Source organism: Phoxinus phoxinus, assembly GCF_949152265.1.
Source record: "Phoxinus phoxinus genome assembly, chromosome: 11".
In the NCBI taxonomy this organism is placed as follows: Eukaryota; Metazoa; Chordata; class Actinopteri; order Cypriniformes; family Leuciscidae; genus Phoxinus; species Phoxinus phoxinus.
In genome coordinates this window covers 21,763,377-21,787,450 of record NC_136886.1, presented here as the reverse complement: position 1 = coordinate 21,787,450, position 24,074 = coordinate 21,763,377, and the positions used below count along the sequence as shown (strand labels likewise).

Genomic DNA, 24,074 nt, shown 5'->3' with positions numbered 1-24,074 from the left:
AGTTTATATCTATTTTTGGTCTACCAAAAGTAATACAAAGCGATCGTGGGTCAAATTTTACGTCCAAGACATTTGCGGCGGCGTTAAAAGAACTGCGAGTAAAACATAATTTAAGTAGTGCATATCATGCCCAGAGCCAGGGGGTTCTGGAACGTTTTCATGCCACATTGAAATCGTTGTTACGTGCTTATTGTGTAGAACTTAAGAGAGATTGGGAAGAGGGCTTACCGTGGCTACCATTGGCGGCCCGTGCGGTAGTACAGGAGAGCACGGGGTTTAGCCCTAATGATTTAGTTTTTGGGCACAAAGTCCGTACCGTTTTATCGGTGTTGAGTGGTGATTTAGATGGTGGTGTGGAGATACCTGGGAATTTGGCCGATTATGTGCATGGCTTTCGCCGAAGGTTGTTCTTAGCTGGGAAGTTGGCTAATGAAAATCTATGTGAAGCGCAAACTAAAATGAAGCGACGATACGATCTTAAAGCAGAGATAAGAGTATTTAGCCCTGGTGATCAAGTTGTTGCATTGTTGCCAATTCTGGGTTCGGCATTAGAGGCTAAATACACTGGTCCATATACTGTTGTACGGAAAATATCAGATAACAACTATGTGGTGTCCACCCCTGAGCGGAGGAGGAAAACACAACGGGTTCATGTTAATTTACTTAAAACCATATTATTCCTCACCATTGCAGGTGGTGGGTGATGATAAGACTGCTTATAGACCTGTTGGACTGGCTATTGGGGAGGGCGCATCCGACGCTTCTGAAGTGGCAGTTGGGGATGGGGTGCGGGATCCGGATGATGCGGTCCTGCAGGCTAGGCTAAACAATTCAGACACGTTGGTTAGCTTGGACAGCCTCTTAGGGCATTTAGTTGGGGAACAACGTGATCAGTTAAAATCTTTACTTTTTGAGTTTTTGTCTTTATTTTCCGACACACCAACCTGCACCAGTCTTATTGAACATGACATTGACGTAGGGGATGCAAAACCCATTCGACAGAGATTTTACCGTGTTGCTCCGGACAAACGAAAAAGCTTGGATGCCAGTGTGAAATATCTGCTTGATAATGGCCTAGCAAAACCATCATATTCGAGCTGGGCATCACCATGCTTACTTGTTAAAAAACCTGACAGCACATTTAGGTTTTGTACAGACTATAGAAAGGTGAATGCGGTGACAAAGGCTGACTCCTTTCCTTTGCCACGTATCGAGGATTGTGTGGATCAGGTTGGTAGTGCTCGATATGTAAGTAAATTTGACTTATTAAAGGGGTATTATCAGGTACCGCTTACGCCTAGGGCGCAGGAAATTGCTACATTTATTACACCTTCGGGGGTTGTATTCTTACACCCGTATGAGTTTTGGACTCCGGAACGCCCCCTGCACATTCCAACGTCTTATGAATCGTGTCATTGCGGGGTTGGATGGGTGTGCAGTTTACATAGACGATGTGGTGTGTTGCGCAGACACCTGGGTAGGGCTGCAACTAACGATTATTTTAATAATCGATTAATCTGTCGATTATTTTTTCGATTAATCGGATAAAAATAAAATTAAAAAAAGCATTCATTCCCAACAACCCTTTATTCAAAAACAGAACTGACAGTGCAAATTCACAGTGCAAACAAATCTTCAGAAAGTGCACAAACGGGTCGCTCCTTGATAGGGATGCACCGATACCATTTTTTCAGAACCGATCCGATACCAAAAATTCTGAGTATCGACCGATACCAATACCAATCCGATAAAAAAAAAAAAGACCATAAATGCTATTATAAACTAGAATAGTGGATAATTAAGCATTCAATTTAGTTTAGAAAAATCACAAGTGCACAATAATTGTATTAAATCTGAACATGAAAAAACATTTAGTGAGGAACAAATATTAGAATAAGTGTAACACTAAATTTGGTAAAACGTTACACATTGCTCTTTGTATTGTTGTAAAATACATTCATGAAAAACAAGATAACACAAATAAAAAAGCCTACTATAAAATTGAGACATGTTTTAAATGTATAGCACATCGGTTTAATGAGGCAGCAACATGATAGTACAGAACTAGAAAGGCTATTAACTCCTTAAGTGTCACCGGCCCACCGGTGGGCCCAAATTCATTACATATTTAAAATAGTAATATCCTATACTAAACCTAAACTAATATTGACAAACTATATATCATTTGAAAGCTTACAATCTCTAGTTTTCATATTTGGTGACTGATTTTCAAACAGAGGAGCTGTAATTTATCAATTTGCAACAATAATATTTTCATACTCCTAAGGTGTTCAGTCCTTTATTTTGAAATAGTGATGAACATGAAAAATCATGAAAACAATGGTAGAAACCTCAGTTTGTTTTCATGCCAAGAGTTCAAAAGATAACATTTGTTCAATTATTTTAGAAAAAAAGGTCTGAAAATGTTTTAGAAATAAAGAAAAACCATATATGGAAATACAGGCGCCCTTATATGGGCAGTAATGTCAACTAGTGAAAAAGTGTGGTACTGCGCCCAAACAAAATCTTACTGAAAGCTCATTTTTTGAGATATCACCATAAAATTTAAAACACAACTTGTTCAGATTTTTGGCTTTGATTTTTGTGCAGTTTTAGAGTCACCAGGGTTTTGAAAAAATATATTTTATATAAAATATGAATAATTAATTTTTATTTTATTGTATTTTCATAAACTCAAACTTCTATAACTTTTTTTTTGTTACACTTTCTTAATTTATTTCACTTCTACAAAAATCTGCCAATTTTCTTCTTTAAAACAAGACCAATCTTACATCCATATTCCAAAGCATTCTTGAGTTACAAACATTTAAAGGATAATTCCGGTATTTAACACCTTGAGTCTATATTGTAGTTTGTTTTGGATGAACAAGAGTGGTGGACAACATTTTTTTGACAATGGTTCCTCTCTCGAGTTTTTGACTATAATAGAATTGGCCATGGACCCATTTAACATTGGAGTCAATGTGCATGTCCGAAAATGTCATTAAAACAGCCAATAATGTTCGTTTACAAAACTGTGCAACTCACCGAGTGGTTAGTGGTGTTCGTTGATGATTATAAACAATATATCGTCGCAATATATGATTCCAATCCGTTTATTTTGCTATAGTGGAACTATTTTTTCAGACACTTCACAACCGTGTAACTTCCGCTCAATGACGAATAAAACACGACAGAAACTGTATTTCGCAACACTTTTTGTTTCTGGAACATCAACTAACATCACTAATCACTCGGTGATTTGCACAGTTTTGAAAACTAATGTTAAAGGTTGTTTTAATGACATTTTCGGACATGCCCATTGACTCCAATGTTAAATGGGTCCATGGCCAATTCTTATATAGTCAAAAACTCGAGAGAGGAACCATTGTCAAAAAAATGTTGTCCACCACTCTTGTTCATCCAAAACAAACTACAATATAGACTCAAGGTGTTAAATACCGGAATTATCCTTTAAGTTCGGAAAGTGCATTTTCATGTATATTCAAAAAAAGGGGGGTGACACTTAAAGGGTCAATAATCGTTCATTGCGTCACTGTATTATGATATGAAAGGCCCCAATACAGTGCGGCACACAGCGCTTATGCGCATCCCGAGCGCAGAATGATGCGCTTGAAGCAACACGAGTCACAGCGCGCAGCGCGTCGAGTCCGCATTGAAAAGTTCAAATCACAAAGGAAAGACATATTGATGCGTAGTGTATTATACAGTATCTATCTATCTATGCAACAGTTTATTGAGCATTTTCTTTTAACAGTTTTAAATGTCAGTTACTGTGCGCGTGAATAACAGTTATAGTGCTCTGACTGCAGTGTTGTGAGAGACACCCGGTAGAAAGCAGTTAAGGTACAGCAATAAAGTCCAGCAAGATAAAGTTGTTTAATGCAAAACCATAGACCTTTATCTACAGATCAAGTATAATTATAGTAACATTGAATCAGCTTGGAGAGAGTATTTCATCGTGTTGTTGACTCGTCGTACCGAACGCGACGCTGTTTGATGCTGAATGGAGAATGACTGACAGCCGCAGCGGAGGGAAAAGTGAACGTGATCTTGAATTTAATGACTTAAATATTAATTTCTATCTCACATTATACTATATAATTGCTTCAGAACACATATAATATAGTGCACGACAACTTTATGATGCTTTATAATGTTTTTGTCCCTTTTGTGGGGCTTACAATAGCACAGAATATAGGCTACACACTTTTTTTTTTTTTTTTTACATCTCCGTGTCGCGCGACACAACGAATCGATAATGAAATTCGTTGCCAACTATTTTAATAATAGATTTTTATCGATTTTATCGATTCGTTGTTGCAGCCCTACACCTGGGAAATACACCTGGCGCGTATACGTTTGCTGTTTGAGAGGTTGGTGGCAGCAACGCTCACGGTGAATCTTGCGAAATGCGAGTTTGCCCAGGCTACTGTGGTATTTTTGGGTAAGGTGGTGGGGCAGGGGCAAGTGCGGCCAATTAGGGCTAAAGTATTGGCCATTGACCGGTTTCCTTCGCCGACTACCAAAAAGGAAGTGATGCGTTTTCTAGGGATGATTTTATCAACCGTTGTGGCCCCACTTACCGATTTGTTAAAACAATCAGTCAGGTTTGTGTGGTCCGATGATTGTAAGCGGGCATTGGAAAATGCAAAGCTTTTGTTGAGTTCTGCGCCTGTCCTGGCGGCACCAAAGTTAGATGACCCTTTTCAACTTCAAGTGGATGCAAGTCAGGTGGGGGCTGGCGCAGTGCTCATACAAAAAGATGAGCAAGAAATTGAGCGACTAGTAGGTTATTTTTCACGCAAATTTAATCGCCACCAGCTTAATTATTCGACGATCGAAAAGGAGGCTCTAGCGTTGATCTGGGCGCTCCAGCATTTCGAGGTATATGTGGGGGGTGGTTTACATCCCGTTGTGGTTTATTCAGACCACAATCCGCTCACATTCCTACAGTCTTTACAAAATGCTAATCAGCGTCTCATGCGGTGGGCGCTGTTTTTGCAGCCCTACCGATTGTCTATTAGACACATTCGTGGCGCTGACAATGTGGTAGCAGATGCGCTTTCTCGGGGCCCGGATGAGTCAATGTGATGTTTTTTTTCTACCCTGTCTTTGTCTCGTCTCTCCTCTCTTAATTAGCTATCCAAGGTGCCAGGATCTTGCTGGGTGGTAAGATACAGTGGAGATTTGGGGTGAGGATGGTCAGTGTTGGTTATGGGGTGTAACAGTTGTGTTCACACAAATAAATGAGTGAATGTGCACGATTGAATGTGGGTATGGGATTCCAGTGTGATTGAGTTTGGTTTAATGTTTGTTTAGTATTTATTTGTTACTTTGGAGATTGGGAGTGTTTATCCAGAGTCCCCTTAATGTGGGCCTCTTTTTTTTCGGGGGGAGTGATGTCACGCCCGGCTATGCAGTGCTGGGTGTGTCTCTCCCTGGTTTGGCCAGGTGTAGGTAATCAAGCCTGTATTGCCTACTGCTGATGTTCTGTGTCACTTTTAGGTGGAGCTGTTGCGGTGGGTCGTGTGATGCTAATTGGTGGACTGATGAGGGAGTTGTTAAAATCACTGCCTTCCAGTTGGCTTGGTCTCTCTTCCTGCTATTTCGGCCCGACAATGAGAGGCTGGCTTCGGTCGGCGCTCCTTGCAAGTTCTTTGTTGTTTTGCTTTCCACTTACTGTTGTTTTTAAATCATTCATTAATAAACCAGCGTTTTAATTAAATATTAAGTTCAGTGTGGTCTCCCCCATGTCAACCCTACCTTGAGCCAAGTGGTCTTGACAGCCTGTGTTAAGTGTGCTTGTTGCTCCGTGCGCGCTGATGTGCTCATCCTGTTGACATTTCCGAATGTCTTCCTACAGTTGCTTAATAAAAGCGGGCTTTCCACACAAACAAACGTACATATGTCATTAGTATGAGAAGAAAAAAAAAGGGATTTTAACTGTCGGGCTCGGACATAAATATCTTTATGCCTGTCTGGCTCGGGTCAGGTTCGGTTACTGCTCTGTCGGACGCGGGCCGGACTCGGACAGAAAAATTCTGCCCGATCCGCACTCTAGTGCAGAAATGTGAACTAGTGCAGAGCCTGAACTGCCTCTGTGTACGCTTTACCCACTGGCGCTGATGATGTTCTTATTGGCTTAGTGGGCAGCGTCAGGGCCTTCAGGGACGATGCTGAGCAAGGGGACAGATAGCCTGCAAGCGTCTGTTCAACCCTAGGCATCTCCCCATAATCATACTCATTCATCCCACTTATATCTGAATACACTCTAACCCATCTGAGAGATCCATTAGCGAACCCTACGATCTCAGCTTTCGCGCTGCCTCGGCAACAGCGGAACCGGCACCGCAGTGAACGCGAGTCTGAACATTCTCCACAATGAGTGACAGATGGGAGCAAAGTGGCAACTTCTCACAATGCTCACATTCAGCCCCTGCAAAGGCTGACAGAGCATGCTCCGCTTCCAAACACATAACACGCAAATCGTGTGTATCCCCACCTTTAAGGAATCGTGGGCAGGTAGAAGCACACAATTTGAATGCCTCCTTTTTCGCCATTTCTTATTATATGCGTGTACTGCACTATATCGGGACAGACAACAATAAATAAGACAAACAGTATGAACACAGAGCGCTTGCTGAGGCACAGACGCTAACGCCGGTCGTTCTGGATGTGCTTTTATGCTTTCCTGGTCACCCGCCCGTGATGTTCCATCTTGCCATTGGACTAGTTGGCACGTGCTTCAGACGCAATCCTAAATCGTTATCGACGCAGCGCGAGTTCCCTCGAAAGGGAACCCCAATATACATTAAGATTATTACTTGTGACTTAAGAACCAAATATATGGATATGAGAACATATGCATAAAACGAAATTAAACAATCTAAAACCAAACAAATATTTTTTTTTGGTACATCAATGTGATGAATGGCATCAAACTACCACAAGACCTATTTGAGAGCACCCAGCTGGCTCAGTCAGCGCAGCTTCTCCAGAGTGGCTGCATGAGCTCTGATGACAACACAGCTTTTTTGATTGGCCAGACTCACCGACGACAACAATGACATGCATTTCACGTTTATTCTGATATCTTCAGTTCCGCTCACAAATCTGTAAACTCTTTTCATGTAATTTTGATGTTAAATTGTATCATGTTTCAAATCAATCATGTATCAAATTAAAACGGATATACACTCAAAAAAATTACTCTTTAAAATAACTTAATTCAATTATGGACAGTGGTTCCACACAAGCAAATTAAGTTGTATTAACATGAATGGATTTGTTTGACTCTATGTAAGCTCCTTGTGTTGTTACAACACAACTGAATTAAAAAATAGTAATGAACAATCAAATCCATGAAATTGATTCTCTGTAACTTAAACCGGTTAAGTTTAGCGAAAATGCTTTGTTTATTTAAAACTGGACTGAACAAAATAAAGTGTGATGGAGTTAAATGATTTCTCAATTGAACTTCTAGACTATAGCTATGAACTAATAAGAGCACTTATTAACATTTTAAATGTTCAGTTTTACAATGCTCCTTCAGCCACAGGAAATTAACTTATTTGAATCAGTCCGCACCCTAACCAAATGCTCAACTCTTCTCCACAATGGTAACCCACTGTAATTTAAATGGTTCTAATAATCACAATATAATCGAATATTAAACACAATTACACACTATCAAGTCTTCTTCTTTTCTCATTTTCTCAAAAACACATAAAATAACACTTAATTTCAACATTTATTCTCTCTTAATTTAGCTATATGCAAAGCATGCTGGGAACTAAGCACCGCCCAGTTTCAGATAATGCAACACAAATCATTCATGTAATCCAACGAAAACAGATTAAGTAAACTTAGTTTTTTTTTAAATTCCAAAATTAAACCCTTTACATTAGTTTAACGATTTATAATTAAGTATAGTGGAAAATTATACAGGTTAAGTTAATTAAACGCGATATAATAGTGTTTTGGAGGTAAAATAAATATATCTGTGTTACTTTAACAAAAAATAATTGGGTAAAAACAACAGTGCCACAAAACCATTTTTTTGAGTGTAGACCACAATTTATTTGTATTTAAATCGTATATGCTGTTAAACATCATATTAAGCAGTGCATAAAGTTTTGAATGATAAGTGTTTCTGTTGCAACATGTAAACACTAAACATCTAAAATGTCTGTTGATTTGACAAATGTTGCATCTAATTCACTTCATTTGTGATAAAGAAAGCTCTGTTTTCAACTGCACATCTGAATCTCGTTGATTGCTAAGACCAGCACACCTAATGTCGAACACACCTAATATGTTTCTGGAATATGTGGCATGTTTAGAGATCTGTGTCTGGAGCATCTAAAAATTCTGGTATGTGTTTCTATACCATCTGAAATTCAACTTGTCGGTTTTTTAGAAGTATGCATTTTTTTAACGTTGGTGAAATTGCTTTTCTTTTGTTATGATTTGAGAGCAGGGTTTTGACCTGATGCAGCTGTTCTTGGATTCTGATATTACTACTGAGCTTTGTTGAATTGGAATTGGTGTGAGATTAAGTTAACTATCATAAGAATTGGGATTTTTTTTTTTTTTACATTGATATAGTCTGGTGGAGCTCCAACTTATTTTTTTGATACTTTGTGTTAATTCAGATTCAGAATTATTTAATTGTGAATTAAAGTGAGCTCACACTCACTCACACTCAGAGTCGGAGCAAGATGGCGCCAGTGTGTTTGTCGACTTGCCGTCAGCTCCGTCCACTTCTACTATGTTTGTTTGTGATGTAACTTACGCTATGTCGGTACTGTTCTGTTGCTGCTACTGTTGCTGCTACAAGGTCCTATGATCAGAAAACTTTGTTGGATCTCAGGAACGCACTGGTGACCCCTGTTCTTTGCGACGGATGTCACCCTCCGTTTATTTACTCCATCGCTGAGTGCGTCATTCGGCTACCTTGCTGGAGGAAGCGTCGGAGGCGTCTAGGTAAACGTGGAGGCGTCCGGGTGAAGATCAGAGGAGGAGCGAGTGCTTTTCTCGCACAATTGGGTCCCTGTCAGCTCTCTGCAGACATTCTAGGTCGGAAAGATCTCTTCCTGGCTCGACGTTCGTGGGATCTGAGGTACTCTTGTCATGTATATATCACCCTGCATCGACCCCAAATGCCTGTTAGCCCTGCTCAACCGAGATAGCGTATCCGTAGCGTTGGGGTAAACTCGCTCGACATCCGCCCTTTGGTATACTCTCGTTGCCCCCAGGCTATGGTTTACTCAAATGCAAAAGTGGCCCTGGTCAATAGCAGGTCAGTGTCTAACAAGACTTTCGTTCTGAATGACTTTTTTTCTCGTCACAATTTGGATTTTCTGTTTTTAACCGAGACATGGATTAGCGCTGGAGTTGGCCAGTCTTCTGTTTTTAGTGAACTTTGTCCAACTAATTGTTCATTTATTAGCACACCAAGGTGCATTGGAAGAGGAGGCGGTGTGGCTCTTGTTTTTAGGAACAATTAAAAATTACGGATACTGTTTGCAGGGAGTTTTTCCACCTTCGAACTGCAATGTGTAATTGTTGAATCTGTTATGTCACCATTGGTTTGTGTACTGATCTATAGGCCCCCTAAGCCAGACAAAGACTTTATAACTGAATTCTCTGACTTTCTTTCCCATTTTGTGTCACTGTATGATCGTCTTTTTATACTTGGTGACTTTAATATTCATGTTTGCTGTCCAGATAGACCTATGGTTAGCGAATTCTGTGGTGTAATAGATGCCCTTGGCCTTACGCAACATATAGATAAAGCTACTCATAAACTGGGACATACACTCTATCTAATTTTATCTTATGGTTTTATTGTTGATAATATTGTGATTGAGGAGGCCACTTTTTCTGATCATAAGCCCATTATATTTGACATTACCCTTCTCAGTCCTCTGCAAACTGTCAGAGTTCAGGATTATTACTCTTGCCAGAGACATTCTCTTACTGCAGCTCAGTTTTCTGATAGTTTTTTGAGTGGAAATGTTGCATCTACTATTGCAACAGCGGCATCATTCTCCTCTAGTCCGGATGAATTAGTTACCCTTTTTCACTCATCTTGCTCATCCATACTTGACTGTAGCACATATACCCGCCCCAAATTAAAATCTCACTAGTGGTTAGATGAGGATACGCGCTCTCTTAGACAGGCCTGTCGTAAAGCTGAAAGGAAAAGGATCATCTCAATGTTTCCTTTCAAATTTTTAAATCTGCATTGGCTTCTTTTCAGGCAGCAGCAAAAATAGCCAGAGCAAATCATCTCTCTGATTTGATCAGTAAACACTCAAACAGACCAAATTTTTTATTTAGTACTATAAACTCTATCAACCCTTCAAACCCTCCAGTTGTTGATGAATCCACTGATACCTGTGAGAAATTTCTTAAGTTTTTTACTAACAAAATTGAGAACTTTAGAGTGTTTTCAGTGTTACCCCCACCTCATCTGTTACTCTGCTTCGTTGCTCAGGAGTGCTAGCTACTTTTAACCAATTTCAGCCCATCTCTCTCACTGAATCGAGGAATTTAGTATCACATATGAAACTTACTACTTCATCTCATGATTCTATCCCCTCTTCTTCTATTATAAAGGATGTTTTTGATGTAGTTGGCCCCTCCATTCAGGTCATCTTAAATTCATGTCTTGCATCCGGCACTGTCCCTACATGTTTTAATGCTTGTGGTTGTCCAACCCCTGCTCAAAAAACATAATCTCGATGTTAAATGCCTAAATAACTACCGTCCCATTTCTAAGCTTCCTTTTATTTCTAAGGTTCTGGAAAAAGCTGTTCTGTTACAGCTGAACCCCTTTTTGACCACCCAAAATGTACTAGAACCTTTTCAGTCAGGTTTTAGATCACTTCATAGTACTGAAACAGCTCTGCGCAAAGTAACCAATGATCTTCTTCTTACACTAGATTCAGGTGATAATGCCATCCTGATATTACTGGATCTTAGTGCCGCCTTTGACACCGTTGATCATAACATCCTCCTTTCTCGTCTTGATCAGACTTTCTCAGTATCTATCGGCAAGTCATCCTCATCTTCTGCTTTCGTTTCATATGGGGTCCATTTCGGGTCCTATGCTTTTTAGCCTGTATATGCTCCCACTGGGTGACATCATAAGGAAGCATAACATTTCTTTTCATCTCTATGCGGATGACTCACAGTTGTACTTGCCTCTAAAATCTAGGGATTCCATACAATCTCCTCTAGTCTGTCTCGAAGACATCAAAACTTGGATGGTTAACAACTTTCTCCAGCTAAATAGTCACAAGACAGAAGTCATTATTTTTGGTTCTCCCAAGGCAAGATGCGCTATGGTGCAACATTTAGGTCACTTCACCCCATTTATCAAACCTCATGCCAGAAATGTGGGTGTCATTCTTGACTCAGAACTCTGCCTTGACAAACAGATTAGTTCTGTTGTCAAAAATAGTTTCTACCAGCTCAGAATGATTTCCCGCCTGAAGTCATTTCTATCTCTTAACGATCTTGAGAAAGTTATCCATGCTTTTATTACATCACGGCTGGATTATTGTAATTCCCTCTACTTTGGCCTCCCACAATCATCACGTTTGCAGTTGGTACAAAACGCAGCAGCGCGTCTTTTAACTGGCTCCAGGAGGCGCGAGCACATCACCCCCATTCTGGCCTCCTTGCATTGGCTCCCAGTTCCTTTTAGGATTCAGTTTAAAGTTTTATTGTTTGTTTTTAAGGCACTTAATGGGCTCGCCCCAACCTATATCACAGACCTTGTGCAGCTATACTCAGTTCAATGGTCACTGAGATCCTCAAACAAAGGGCTTCTGCTTGTGCCACGCTCACAGCTCAAGCAGAGGGGTGATAGGGCTTTTGCAGTTGCTGCCCCACATCTGTGGAACCAGCTCCCGCAGGATATTAGATCTGCCCCCTCCATTGCTGTATTCAAATCCAGGTTAAAAACTCATTTATATTCCAGGCCTTCCTTGTTCCCTAACCTGGCACTCCTCTTTGTTTTCTGTGTCGTGTGCCCTGATATTGAAGGTTTTCTTTTTATTCATGTTTTAGATTATTATGATTATCGATTATATGTGTTTTTTATAGTTATTCATTGTACAGCACTTTGGTCAGTTTTGCGCTGTGTTAAATGTGCTTTATAAATTAAAATTACTTACTTACTTAATTGAACAATTTCAATAATACAACACAACTCTTTGTCTTTGTCTTTTAAACCTGCAAATAGTCATATAATTATATTTTCTCTATTGTCTTTTTCCAGATTCTTTATGAAAATGGACGCTGAGCTGCTTAATTCCCCTGTAGTGGGTCTGGCGGAGGAGGAAGAGGTGGACATGACTGACTGGAACCTTCCATTGGCCTTCATGAAGAAACGCCACACAGAGAAGATTGAGGGATCCAAAGCTTTGGCTCAGAGCTGGAGAATGAAAGACAGGGTGAGAGAAAATCTTCTAATGTTATCTTTAGTCATTTGACCGTCAGAACATTAAACTTTAAACATTGATTATCTACTTTCAATGTTGATCGGTGTGCTGTTGCTGGTTTTTGGCTTGATTTAGTGTCATGTCTACACTGCTCTAATCGTGGGAGTTATATACAGTTGTAATCTAAATGATTCAACTCCCATTGCAAATCAGGTTTATTGGCAAAAATTACAGACTTTTAGCCCTTTATCAAAGAAAAGTAATTGAAATATCTCAACAAATGTTTCAAGTGGTTTCCGCTAGGGCTGTAAATCAACCAAAGAAAATCTTGGTCGACTGAAGTCCTGAAATTTTCGACTAAAAATCATCTAAAAATGACGTTAGCAAAAAAAACATTAAATTAATTAGCTGCGCACTGTGCGCAGTACTTGGTAGCCTTGTTGTCTGCCTAAATGAGTTATAAGTAAACATAAAAAAATAGTAGGCTATTTGCAGTATATTAAATCGTTTTTGACCTAATTATTTTGCACTGAAATGAGTCTGGCACACGAGTCTGTCGGCTCTGGCAGTGCCTGACAGTGTTGCATCACGTGCACCTGCGCAATATCATAGCCTATATGATTTCCGAAAATAGAATTATGTTGTTAACTAGTGATATCCTCACAATAACTTTTGAGGAATATGCAACATAATTTAGACAATTGTTTTTGTCATATGTATTATAACTGACAGACACTATCATTTCAGCCGCTCAACAGCTCGCACAGAGCGAGGCTGAACACAGGAGCGCCGCTTCGCGGCTGAGACACGAATAGACTATTAACTTAAAGCTTTTACTCTTAAACACAAAAGGCACGTCCATTTTAATAAAAAAAGAATATTTATTAAACAAACCAGATCAAGAGCAAAAATGAAATAAAGTGCATAACTGAAAAATAAAGCATAGGCTCAAAACTAATACAAACAGTGGGCATTACGCATTAGGCTCCAATAATTTTTTCCTGTTTTCTGTAAAAAAAAAAATGCTGGCACACTGCCGATGTCTTTGTTGACATGGTAGAAGAGGACTGACTATGAATTAAACGCTCACAATTAAATAAATAATATTCAGCAAACCTTCTAGCCTACTTTCCTTAATCTTCTCTCATCTCCGGTAGGGCTGGACCCGAATATTCGAATAATCAAATATTCGTTCGGTGGGTTGGTATTCGATTTGAAACTGACATTCGAATATTCGTTTTTTGTTGTTGTTTTTTGCACACCTGGGATCCCCCGCGAAACGGTTCTCATTCACGCTTGAATAAGGCCGGCGACACACTGGCTGCGTGGCATGTCCGTTTTTATTTCGGCACCCATGTTAACAGGTTGGAGTTTGCACACTACCTGCTGATACACGAGTCTCAGGCGTGGCTAGAGCCACGCAGAAAACGCGTGCATGCTAGAAAAAGAACCAACGCCTAAGATGTTTATATGTCATTTTGACACGAATACATATTAATAAATGTAATTTTGATGTTTGAAAGTGATAGGTTTTGACATAAATGCAAATATAAACTATAAATAATTAAAATATTATCGATTATACTGGTCAGACCGATCTACTGCGCATGCGAGTAGAGCGGACCTTAGCAGAAAGTATAAATACAAGTAGTCTGCGTCCGAGCTGTGCGCAGCTGTCGTGTACGCGTCCAAACTGGAGTATAACAGAGGCTTAAGTGTTCCAGCAACGGGAGTGTTCTAGAGCAGAACAGCGGAGTGTGTGTGGACAGAAGTGCATGAGAACAGCGGAGTGTGTGTGGAAGTGCATGATGAGCTTGTGTTTTGGGTTAAGCTGCGTTGTTTTGACATTGTGGAAAATAATAGAAGCAAAATGTATTAGACTTTTTACCCGTTATTATCAATCTAAATTTCTGTAAGTGAGGAAACTCTTATCGTTTCCTCACTTACCCGGTGAGGCGGGGAGGCGATCCCCCGGCAAGTAGTCATAAGTAGCCTACAGTGATTGTGACATTAACTTAAACATAGATGGTAGAGCTATCCAAAGAGTGGATGCAATAACATTTCTTGGAATACATATAGATCAATTCATAAACTTTAAAGAACATATTAATGAGCTGGTTAAAAAACTATCTAAAATTGTGGGTTTGTTCTTTAAAGTAAGACATGTGCTCCCTTTGGACGTGCTTCTCTCCCTATATAGGACTCTGTTTGAGCCTCATTTGATTTATTGTAATATTATTTGGAATAATACTTACCCTACTTACACTGAGAAATTTGTGATATTACAAAAGAAAGCCATAAGAGCTATTTCATGGTCCACACGTAACTCTCATACAAATGCTCTCTTCCATAAACATGGACTACTGAAGCTTCCTGAATGTAATTTCTATCATAATGCATGTGCAATGTACAATGTTGTCAACAGGTTAAACATCCGATTGTGTGAGCTCATTCCATTATATACATCTTCTCATACACACCACACTAGACACAAGCTGCTCCTAAAAGGTAAATGTAGGAACTTAACAAGTGCTAGGTTTAGTGTATGTTACAGTGGTCCACAATTATGGAATGAGCTGGATACTAATTTAAAACAATCTGCTTCATTATCTATATTTAAAAAGAAACTAAAGCAACAACTACTGGAGAGATATAAACCCGAGGGATTTGCGGCTGAGAGTTAAACCCCTTTCTCTTGGTACATGGATAAATTCTAATTGAGGTACAAAGGTATCGTAACTGTAATTTATTTTTTTTACAGTAATTTTAACTGTAAAAAATATTTAAAAAAATATTTTTTTTATTTTTTATCTTTTTTGTCTGCTTAAGGTAACTGTATTTTAAATATCCATAATTTAAAGAATGGTCGTCCTGGCATTTGAAGTTGGACCGCTCACATAATCCTTACCAGGTGGATGGGGTGGTGTTGGTGGTGGGATGGACCCCTAATTATAAGCTATTGCTTCTTGGGAGTCCATTTTTTCACAATAGAACACTATTGTTTTTCCTAATCAGTTGGTTAGGTTACAGGAACTGTGGTGAGTACTAAAGTAGTAGTTCTTGGCTGCTAAAAAGTAATATATATTGTAACTGGTCACCCTTGTTATTTTGGTATTTCCAACTTGTAACATATGCAATGTGTGAAATTGTGGAAATAAATAAATAAATAAATAAATTAATCTCGTTTTTAATTTAACTTAATTTCGTTTTTCTTTATTTAAACTTCGTTTTTCTTTATTTAAATTTCGTTTTTTCTTTATTTAAATTTCGTTTTCTTTATGTAAATTTCATTTTTTCTTAGTTTAAATTTAGTTTTTTCTTTATTTAAATTTAGTTTTTTCTTTATTTAGATTTCGTTTTTCTTTATTTAAATTTAGTTTTTTCTTTATTTAAATTTAGTTTTTCTTTATTTAAATTTCATTTTTTCTTTATTTAAATTTAGTTTTTTCTTTATTTAACTTTCGTTTTTTCTTTATTTAAATTTCGTTTTTTCTATATTTAAATTTAGTTTTTCTTTATTTAAATTTCGTTTTTTCTTTATTTAAATTTCGTTTTTTCTTTATTTAACTTTCGTTTTTTCTTCATTTTAAATTTCGTTTTTTCTACATTTAAATTTCGTTTTTCTTTATTTAAATCTACCCTTTACTCTGTCAGTAATTTGTTAGTCAGAAAAATATTAGACTACCTTAAAAGTATTGCTTAATTTAACAGACCTGTGTGTGTGCGTTTTATATCACTATAGTGCAGTGTCCGCGTTCTCAGAGCATAAGCCCAGCCCGCAACGAGGCGCGCCACTTCCCGCTCACGCTGTTCTGTAGTTTATTAAAAGTTTATTAATTCTGAACGTGTCGCGTCTCACGTGTCTATCTATATTGCACCAAATCGACACTGCACTCCCTTGTGAAGTCGATTCCTGCTTTTATTAGAGAGAAGATTATGTTCAGAACCCTCTCTCCGAAGCTTCGAATATTCGATGTTCATTACTACCGAAGCTTCGAAGCTCAAAAAATGGTATTCGGACCAGCCCTAATCTCCGTTGAGTTGGGCTAATCCAAAAGAAGTGAAAAAACCAGGGGTGCTCTGAAAACACCCCCATTAGCAACAATTAGTGCTTTCCAGCTGATGAAATGAACGCAGCAAACTGATGAAATGAACGCAGCAAACTGATGAAATGAACGCAGCAAACTGATGAAATGAACGCCGCAAAACTGATGAAATGAACGCCGCAAAACTGATGAAATGAACGCCGCAAAACTGATGAAATGAACGCCGCAAAACTGATGAAATGAACGCCGCAAAACTGATGAAATGAACGCCGCAAAACTGATGAAATGAACGCCGCAAAACTGATGAAATGAACGCCGCAAAACTGATGAAATGAACGCCGCAAAACTGATGAAATGAACGCCGCAAAACTGATGAAATGAACGCCGCAAAACTGATGAAATGAACGCCGCAAAACTGATGAAATGAACGCCGCAAAACTGATGAAATGAACGCCGCAAAACTGATGAAATGAACGCCGCAAAACTGATGAAATGAACGCCGCAAAACTGATGAAATGAACGCCGCAAAACTGATGAAATGAACGCCGCAAAACTGATGAAATGAACGCCGCAAAACTGATGAAATGAACGCCGCAAAACTGATGAAATGAACGCCGCAAAACTGATGAAATGAACGCCGCAAAACTGATGAAATGAACGCCGCAAAACTGATGAAATGAACGCCGCAAAACTGATGAAATGAACGCCGCAAAACTGATGAAATGAACGCCGCAAAACTAATTAAATGAACGCCGCAAAACTGATGAAACAGGCCAGAACGTATCGACCAACAATCGATTAATCGACTGGGCCCTAGTTTCCGCAAATTCAACTGAAAATGCAACTTTTAATGACTTCTGCAGTCTAAAAATTATTCAACCGCCTGAATAGAATCCCTCACAACAGCACACATCTGCAAAACATGTGTAACCTCAAGCACACTTGATGCAACTAATCAAAGTCTTAATTAGTTGCACCAGGTGTTCTTGAGCTAGGGCACATGCAATATCTGAACTGGATAGGTTTGTTGAGTGTCACGTTTGACAAAAGATGGGTCCAAAAAGTTAAGAGAAGATAACATTGCCCTTTACAAACAAGGAACTAGAGACAAAAAAAAAAGCGAAGGCACTAAATGTTCCTAGAGACACCGTTGGTAGCATAGTTGGCTAGTTCAAAGTTAAGGGAACAGTGGTTACACTACATGGACAGGGCAGAAAAAGGAAGCTTTTAACGGCTGTAACCAGATTTCTGAGAAGGCAGGTTCAGAAAAATCCTTGAGTGACTGCAAAAGACCTGCAGCAAGACTTTCAGCTTGCACAGTAAGGCGCATACTAAATGCATGCTAGAGCTCTATTGATAAAGTTTTCAGCTTTTTTTGGAGATTGTTGTGAATGTCTCCTGAGAAATAGGTTTTGTTCTTATAATGTGAATCGTTAGAGATTTAAGAGTTGAAGCAGAATTCTCCTAGCCTGGCTCCGCCCTCTTACGTACTTCCGCTCAATTTTCATTTTCCTTCAGTACGTCGTCTGGGTTTGCACGGTATATTCGTGGGTTTTCTCTGGTCAATTTTTTATCGGCCCAATCAGCGTACAGAGGGAGTGGCTGAGAACGATGACTATCAAGTCATCTTCATTTATTTAGGGCTGTAAACGATTAATCGTGATTAATCTAATCCAAAATAAAAGTTTGTGTTTACATAATATATGTGTGTGAATTGTGTATAATTATTTTGTATATATAAATACACATACATGCATGTATATATTTGAGAAATATTAGCATTTATATACTGCATATATATTTTTATATGATTTATATTAGAACTATTATATAGAACTTATATATATATATATATATATATATATATATATATATATATATATATATATATATTCTTAAATATATACATGCATGTGTGTCTATTTAGCCAGCAGCCATATTACCCTGTAACCCAAGACTGGTTGCCCACTGAAGCTAAGCGGAGCTGAGCCTGGTTAGTACTTGGATGGGAGACCTCCTGAGAAAACCTTGTTGCTGCTGGAAGAGGTGTTAGTGTGGCCAGGAAGGGGCGCTCACCCTGTGGTCTGTGCGGGTCCTAACGCCCCAGTGTAGTGACGGGGACACTTTACTGACAAAGAGCGCCGTCCTTCGGATGAGACGTTAAACCGAGGTCCTGACTCTCTGTGGTCACTAAAAATCCCAGGATGTCTTTCGAAAGAGTAGGGGTGTAACCCCGGCATCCTGGCCAAATTTGCCCAGTGGCCTCTGTTCATCATGGCCTCCTAATCATCCTCCTATATATACTAATTGGCTTCATCACTGTCTCCTCTCCACCAGTAAGCTGGTGTGTGGTGGGCGTTCTGGCGCAATATGGCTGCCGTCGCATCATCCAGGTGGATGCTGCACATTGGTGGTGGTTGAGGAGATTCCCCCCTTCTATGTAAAGCGCTTTGAGTGTCCAGAAAGGCACTATATAAATGTAATGAATTATTATTATATACAAAATAATTATACACAATACACACACATATATTATGTGAACACAAACTTTTATTTTGGATTCGATTAATCGCAGCCCTAATAGCGCTTTTAACAATGTAGATTTTTTCAAAGCGGCTTTACAGTAGTAAACGGATCATTTAAGGTAACAGAAATTTTGTCTTTATAGCGGTTCTTGAATAAAGATATTTTCCAGCTAAAGTTAGTTTTGATTGATTCACTTCCGTCGCAAGGATCATTAGTTATTAAATTAGAGGCCGCTACGACGACATCGTTCTCTCTACACAGACTTTAAATGCAAACCTGTGAGAAACGCTGATGACGCTCACGTGCACATTAAGAATTAATTCTATAGTTATGCGCATTTGAATATATGTGCGCAGGTTTGTAATTCCCTACATACCAAGCCTTAACAAACTACTTGTCTGGCCTTACAATTTTGAAACAGAATTTTATCACTTCGGGGTTGATACGTGGAACCGAAATTATCCCGACAACGCTTTATCTGTAGAGTGGTAAAGGGATCCTTCACAGGGGAGAATCTATGCAGCCTAACATTGAATTATAGAAGTCCATAATGTTGAATTATGTGAATGCTAGGTCAAAGAGATGTGTCTTTAAGCTAGCTTTGAGCTTCCCGGACAATGGTAGGAAGACTGTTCCAAAGTTTTGGTGCTAAATAGGAAAGGATCTACCGCCAGCAGTCGATTTTGATATTCTAGGTATTATTAACTGGCCGTAATTTTGAGATTGCAATAGACGTGAAGGACTATAATGCGTTAAGAGCTCGCTCAAGTACTGCGGAGCTAAACCATTTAGTGCTACAGCCTATTAAGCGTGCAGGGCAACCACCCAGTCGAGCATTACAATAATCTAGCCTTGAGGTAATGAATGCATGAACTGATCCGCATTTGTCAATGAGAGCGTAATTTAGATATATTTTTAAGATGCGGTTTTACAGATACTAGACACGTGACTTTCAAATGAAAGATTGGTATCAAAGAGCACACCCAGGTTCCTAACTGATGATGAAGACTTAACAGAGGAGCCATCAAGTGTTAGACAGTACTCTAGGTTATTACGTGTGGAAGTTTTTTGTCCAATAATTAGAATCTTAGTTTTTTTCAGAATTTAGTAGTAGGAAATTACTAGTCATCCAGTTTTTTTTATATCAGCTATGCATTCCGTTAATTTTGTGAATTGGTAAGTTTCGTTAGGTTTTGAAGAAATATACAGCCGAGTATACTCCATATATTGATTGTTATATCCATATGTTTGATTGTTTTCAGTATTAAATTAGACTTTAAATAACAGATTACAGTCTGTACAGTCAATACAGTGCTCATCTGTATTATATCTGTTTTTTATTTGTTTAATATCAATTAAATTTTTAACCTTAGATGGGTTTAGACGTTTTTTATATTTCCAAATTCGGGAATTTCCAATCTACTAACTATCTCATCGCTCCTGCGAACAGGAAGGGGGCCAGAGTAAATTACAGTGCCTGACATCGTACTTGCAAGTTCACACCTCTTTAATGTTCATTTTCAAACTTTTAAATCGAACATCATTAGTGCCGACGTGAATAATAATCTTAGGGAATTTACGATTAGCATTAGCCAGCACTTTTAAATTTGCTTTTATGTCAGGCGCTCTGGCTCCCGGCAAACATGTGACTATGGTGGCTGGTGTCTCTATTTTCACGTTCCGTGTAATAGAATCGCCAATAACTAGGGCACATTCAACAGGATTCTCAGTGGGTGTTTCACTGAGTGGGGAGAACCTGTTTAATGTTGTAATCGGAACGGAAGAGCGTTTTTTTGATCCGCGACTACAGCGCCTCTCCGTCACCCATTTGCCCTGCTGCACAGGCTCTAATTCAGTCGGAATCGTGTAAAGGGTTCGCTCGGCTAGTCGCATCCAAAATAGTATCTAAAGCTCTTGCACTATTACTATCCTCAATTAAAGTTTGGATGCGTGTCTCTAGTTCTGAAATCTTCTCCATCAGCCTGACTGTCTCCTTGCATTTATCACATATAAATCCTATATTGCCGACAGAGAAGGTTATGCTAAACATGTGACATGAAGTGCAAGTGATAATAACAGGAGAAGTCATTACTCACCGTGTTTGTTGACTGATTCTTACTCAACCGGGCTTTTGATGAACTCAAAGGCGCGGGCGTGCGAGAGAAAAATGAATAAATAAATAAATAACTGAGCGCACGGGTGGCGCGTTAACAGGCTAGTGAATTACTAGCGTGTTCTGGTAGTAGTAACGGAAGCTAGCGATGTCAGGTTAATGTGTGATGTTGGGTAAGCTGTATTTAGTATAAACAACTAGAAATTATAGTAAATAATGGTTAAAAACAGAAAGAAATATGAAGCTAATACAAGGATTAGACGAAGCGTACAGCCACAAACCAACTCACAGCAGCAGCAGTCACAGCGAGACAGACAGGCAGCAGACAGTCAGGCGTTGAGGTCGTGTGCTAGTTTGAGTTGAAGTTTCGTCACGACCAAAAGTTAGCGATTGGTTATGGCAGATCCAGAGTGGCTCTGGGCAGATCCAATAGTTTTAAACTTCAACAGAGTACCCGCCTTCAAGGAAATTAATGCTGGTCAATGAAGAGTGGCCAGACTCTCTGTACAAATGAAATGTACAAGAGTCTGGTAGAATTCTCCTTCTCTAAATGTTGAATTGCCCTTGGATTGTGGTGTAAAAAAATTTAATTCAGAAAAAAAGTCAATAATAGCGTGAAAAATAAAATGTAGGCTTAAAATTCTCTTTTTATAGCAGGCTGTAGGGCTGGGACGGTATGGATTTTTTCTTACCACGGTTAAAAAGCAAGAAATTCCCACGGTATAGCCCCCCCCATACCGCCGGTATATGAAAAGTTAACAGCATGAGTAGGATCATAAGATGGGTCAGAGATGATTTTGACCACTTTATTAAGTTTTGTTTTGTAGAAAGCCTTTCTTTAAATTGAATTTCGTTTTGTATAAATTGTATCTTAAATTTTAATCACTGTTTCATCAACCAATTGCCTGGATTTAATAAATAAGAAGCAAATATAGCAGACATATAATCAGGACGTGTAGGCGCCCGTGTGCGATCTCTTGCATTGCATTTCGTAGAGAAGACTTTACTCTGTGAAAATATTTATTTATTTTTGTCCCTGTGCGCCGATCGGAATTCTGGGGATACAACATAGCCAATAGGCTATACTAGGGACTTTAGCTGTTAAATATCTTTGCTGCATTGGATCAGTCTCCTTTCTAGAACAGCCAAGAGCTTTCTAGCCTCGCGCTCGCGTCAGCAGCGCCTTGCATCACCCATAGACCTTAAAACAATCAGCGGATGGCAGGCGGGTGCGGTTTTGAAAATTGGTCAAAAAACGTTGGTGCGGATGGATGGTGAACGGATGATGAGTTTTGTGATGCGGCTGCGGATGAAATAATAGCCCATCAGTGCATCTCTAGAATGGAATCTATTATGCGCCATGAAACATTGCGTTCCCCAACTCACGAAAGGTCGGATTTTCTCCATCTTTTGATAAGTTTTGTTTAGAAAACCTTGAATCCATGTAAGACACAATGTCAGACATATGCAGGCCAGGCCTTTTTTTTCGGTGATGACTGTGACGAGCTCAGACCGTGGTAGGCGTCACGTGACCGCGGTATTGCGGTAATGCGGTAACCGTCCCAGCCCTAGCAGGCTGAATAAAACCTTTTGATGGGACATTATTAAAAGCTAAAATATTTTTTTTTACTTGCCCTGCCAAAATGTTCACTGGCCTCTACACAAAAACTAAACTTGAAGTTATAATTCAGAGTTCAAATGTCTTATTTAAATGATTAAGGTATAGCCTAAGAAAAATGCATAGCATTATTGGCTCCAAACCTGTGATATTATTTTTCTGGGTAACATGAATGAGATTCAAGAGCATGAGGGAAGATTTTCAGAGAATAACTGATTAAAAGCAGGTTAAAGTGCAGGTAACTTACTGTAATTCAATGTTGCCTCTGAAATGTTCAGATTATTTTAGAAATGTACTGGTTGTTCTGGGGAAACAAAAGAACAAAGCTGATTATATCCATTCACAACATAATATTTATTGGCCAGTAAAGGGCTTTAAACGAGTATGTGAGAGAATGAGGGCACCTGTAGTAAGTAAACAAAAACAGAATTCACTTCAGAATTCTAGATCTGAGCTGCAGATAAACAAAAATTATTTCCGGACAAGCCTATATCTGTCCCGTCAGATTTTCCCCTGCTAAACTAACATTTCATGACAGCTGTTATCTTGTCCATGCTGGCAAATAATCATGACCACCCGACATTAATTGTGTCAAAAAAAGCACGGCCATTCAAAACCAGGATTTACCATGTACATAGTAAAACGATCACCGAAAAAAATAATTTTGGCCTGGAATAAATGTAAACATAAATATCCGATACCAGCCCTGTCTAAAGTGAATGTAAACAGGCAGGCCAAAAATTCGGATATGGTCAAAAGATCGGATCTTTGTATTAAGACTTGCAGTGTAAATGCAGCCCCAGTTCATTGCCAGTTCTACATTGTTACATTTGTTTTTTCTGTTAATAATCCTTATTACCGAGATTCTGTTTAGTAAAGATTTGAGTTTGTTCTTGAAATAAGTTAAAACTGCTGCACTTAGATCCTGCTTCATCTCTGCTTCAACCAGCTAGTGACAGAAGAACTGACCACTTAAAAAAAATGGCTATAGCAGCAGTGGAAATTCTCGTCCTCTACCATCCATCGTGGAGAGTGAGAAAATCAGAATGCCTGCCAGGCCAGAGCCTCTTCACAACATCAGGAGCACCTATTTTCCCTCTCCAGCCATTTCCTGGGCCCGAAAGGAGGTGTCCTTCAGTGCAGACATGATGGCAAAGTCAGCAGACCCCTCCATCATTTCGGTCAGAAAGGCTCTATGGAAGTTCTTCATTCCTCAGCCCTCACATCCAAAGTCCACCATTCCAGAGACTAAGCATGTAACGATTCACTGAACTCGCATTGCGATAAGATTC

At 39.1% G+C, this 24,074-nt stretch overlaps 1 protein-coding gene across 5 annotated transcripts in view; it reads left to right on the top strand.

Moving 5' to 3' along the window:
* rptor (regulatory associated protein of MTOR, complex 1) overlaps positions 1–24,074 on the top strand; it is a 237,387-nt gene that overhangs the window by 13,415 nt on the left and 199,898 nt on the right. For 4 of the 5 annotated variants that reach the window (XM_079627480.1, XM_079627478.1, XM_079627479.1 and 1 more), the window contains exon 2: positions 12,317–12,491. In XM_079627480.1, coding sequence (XP_079483606.1) covers positions 12,324–12,491 — 168 coding nt within the window. In that variant the 5' untranslated portion in view covers positions 12,317–12,323. Of the gene's footprint in view, positions 1–3,776; positions 3,868–12,316; positions 12,492–24,074 lie in introns of those variants that run through there. The other variant, XM_079627477.1, reaches the window with a different exon arrangement.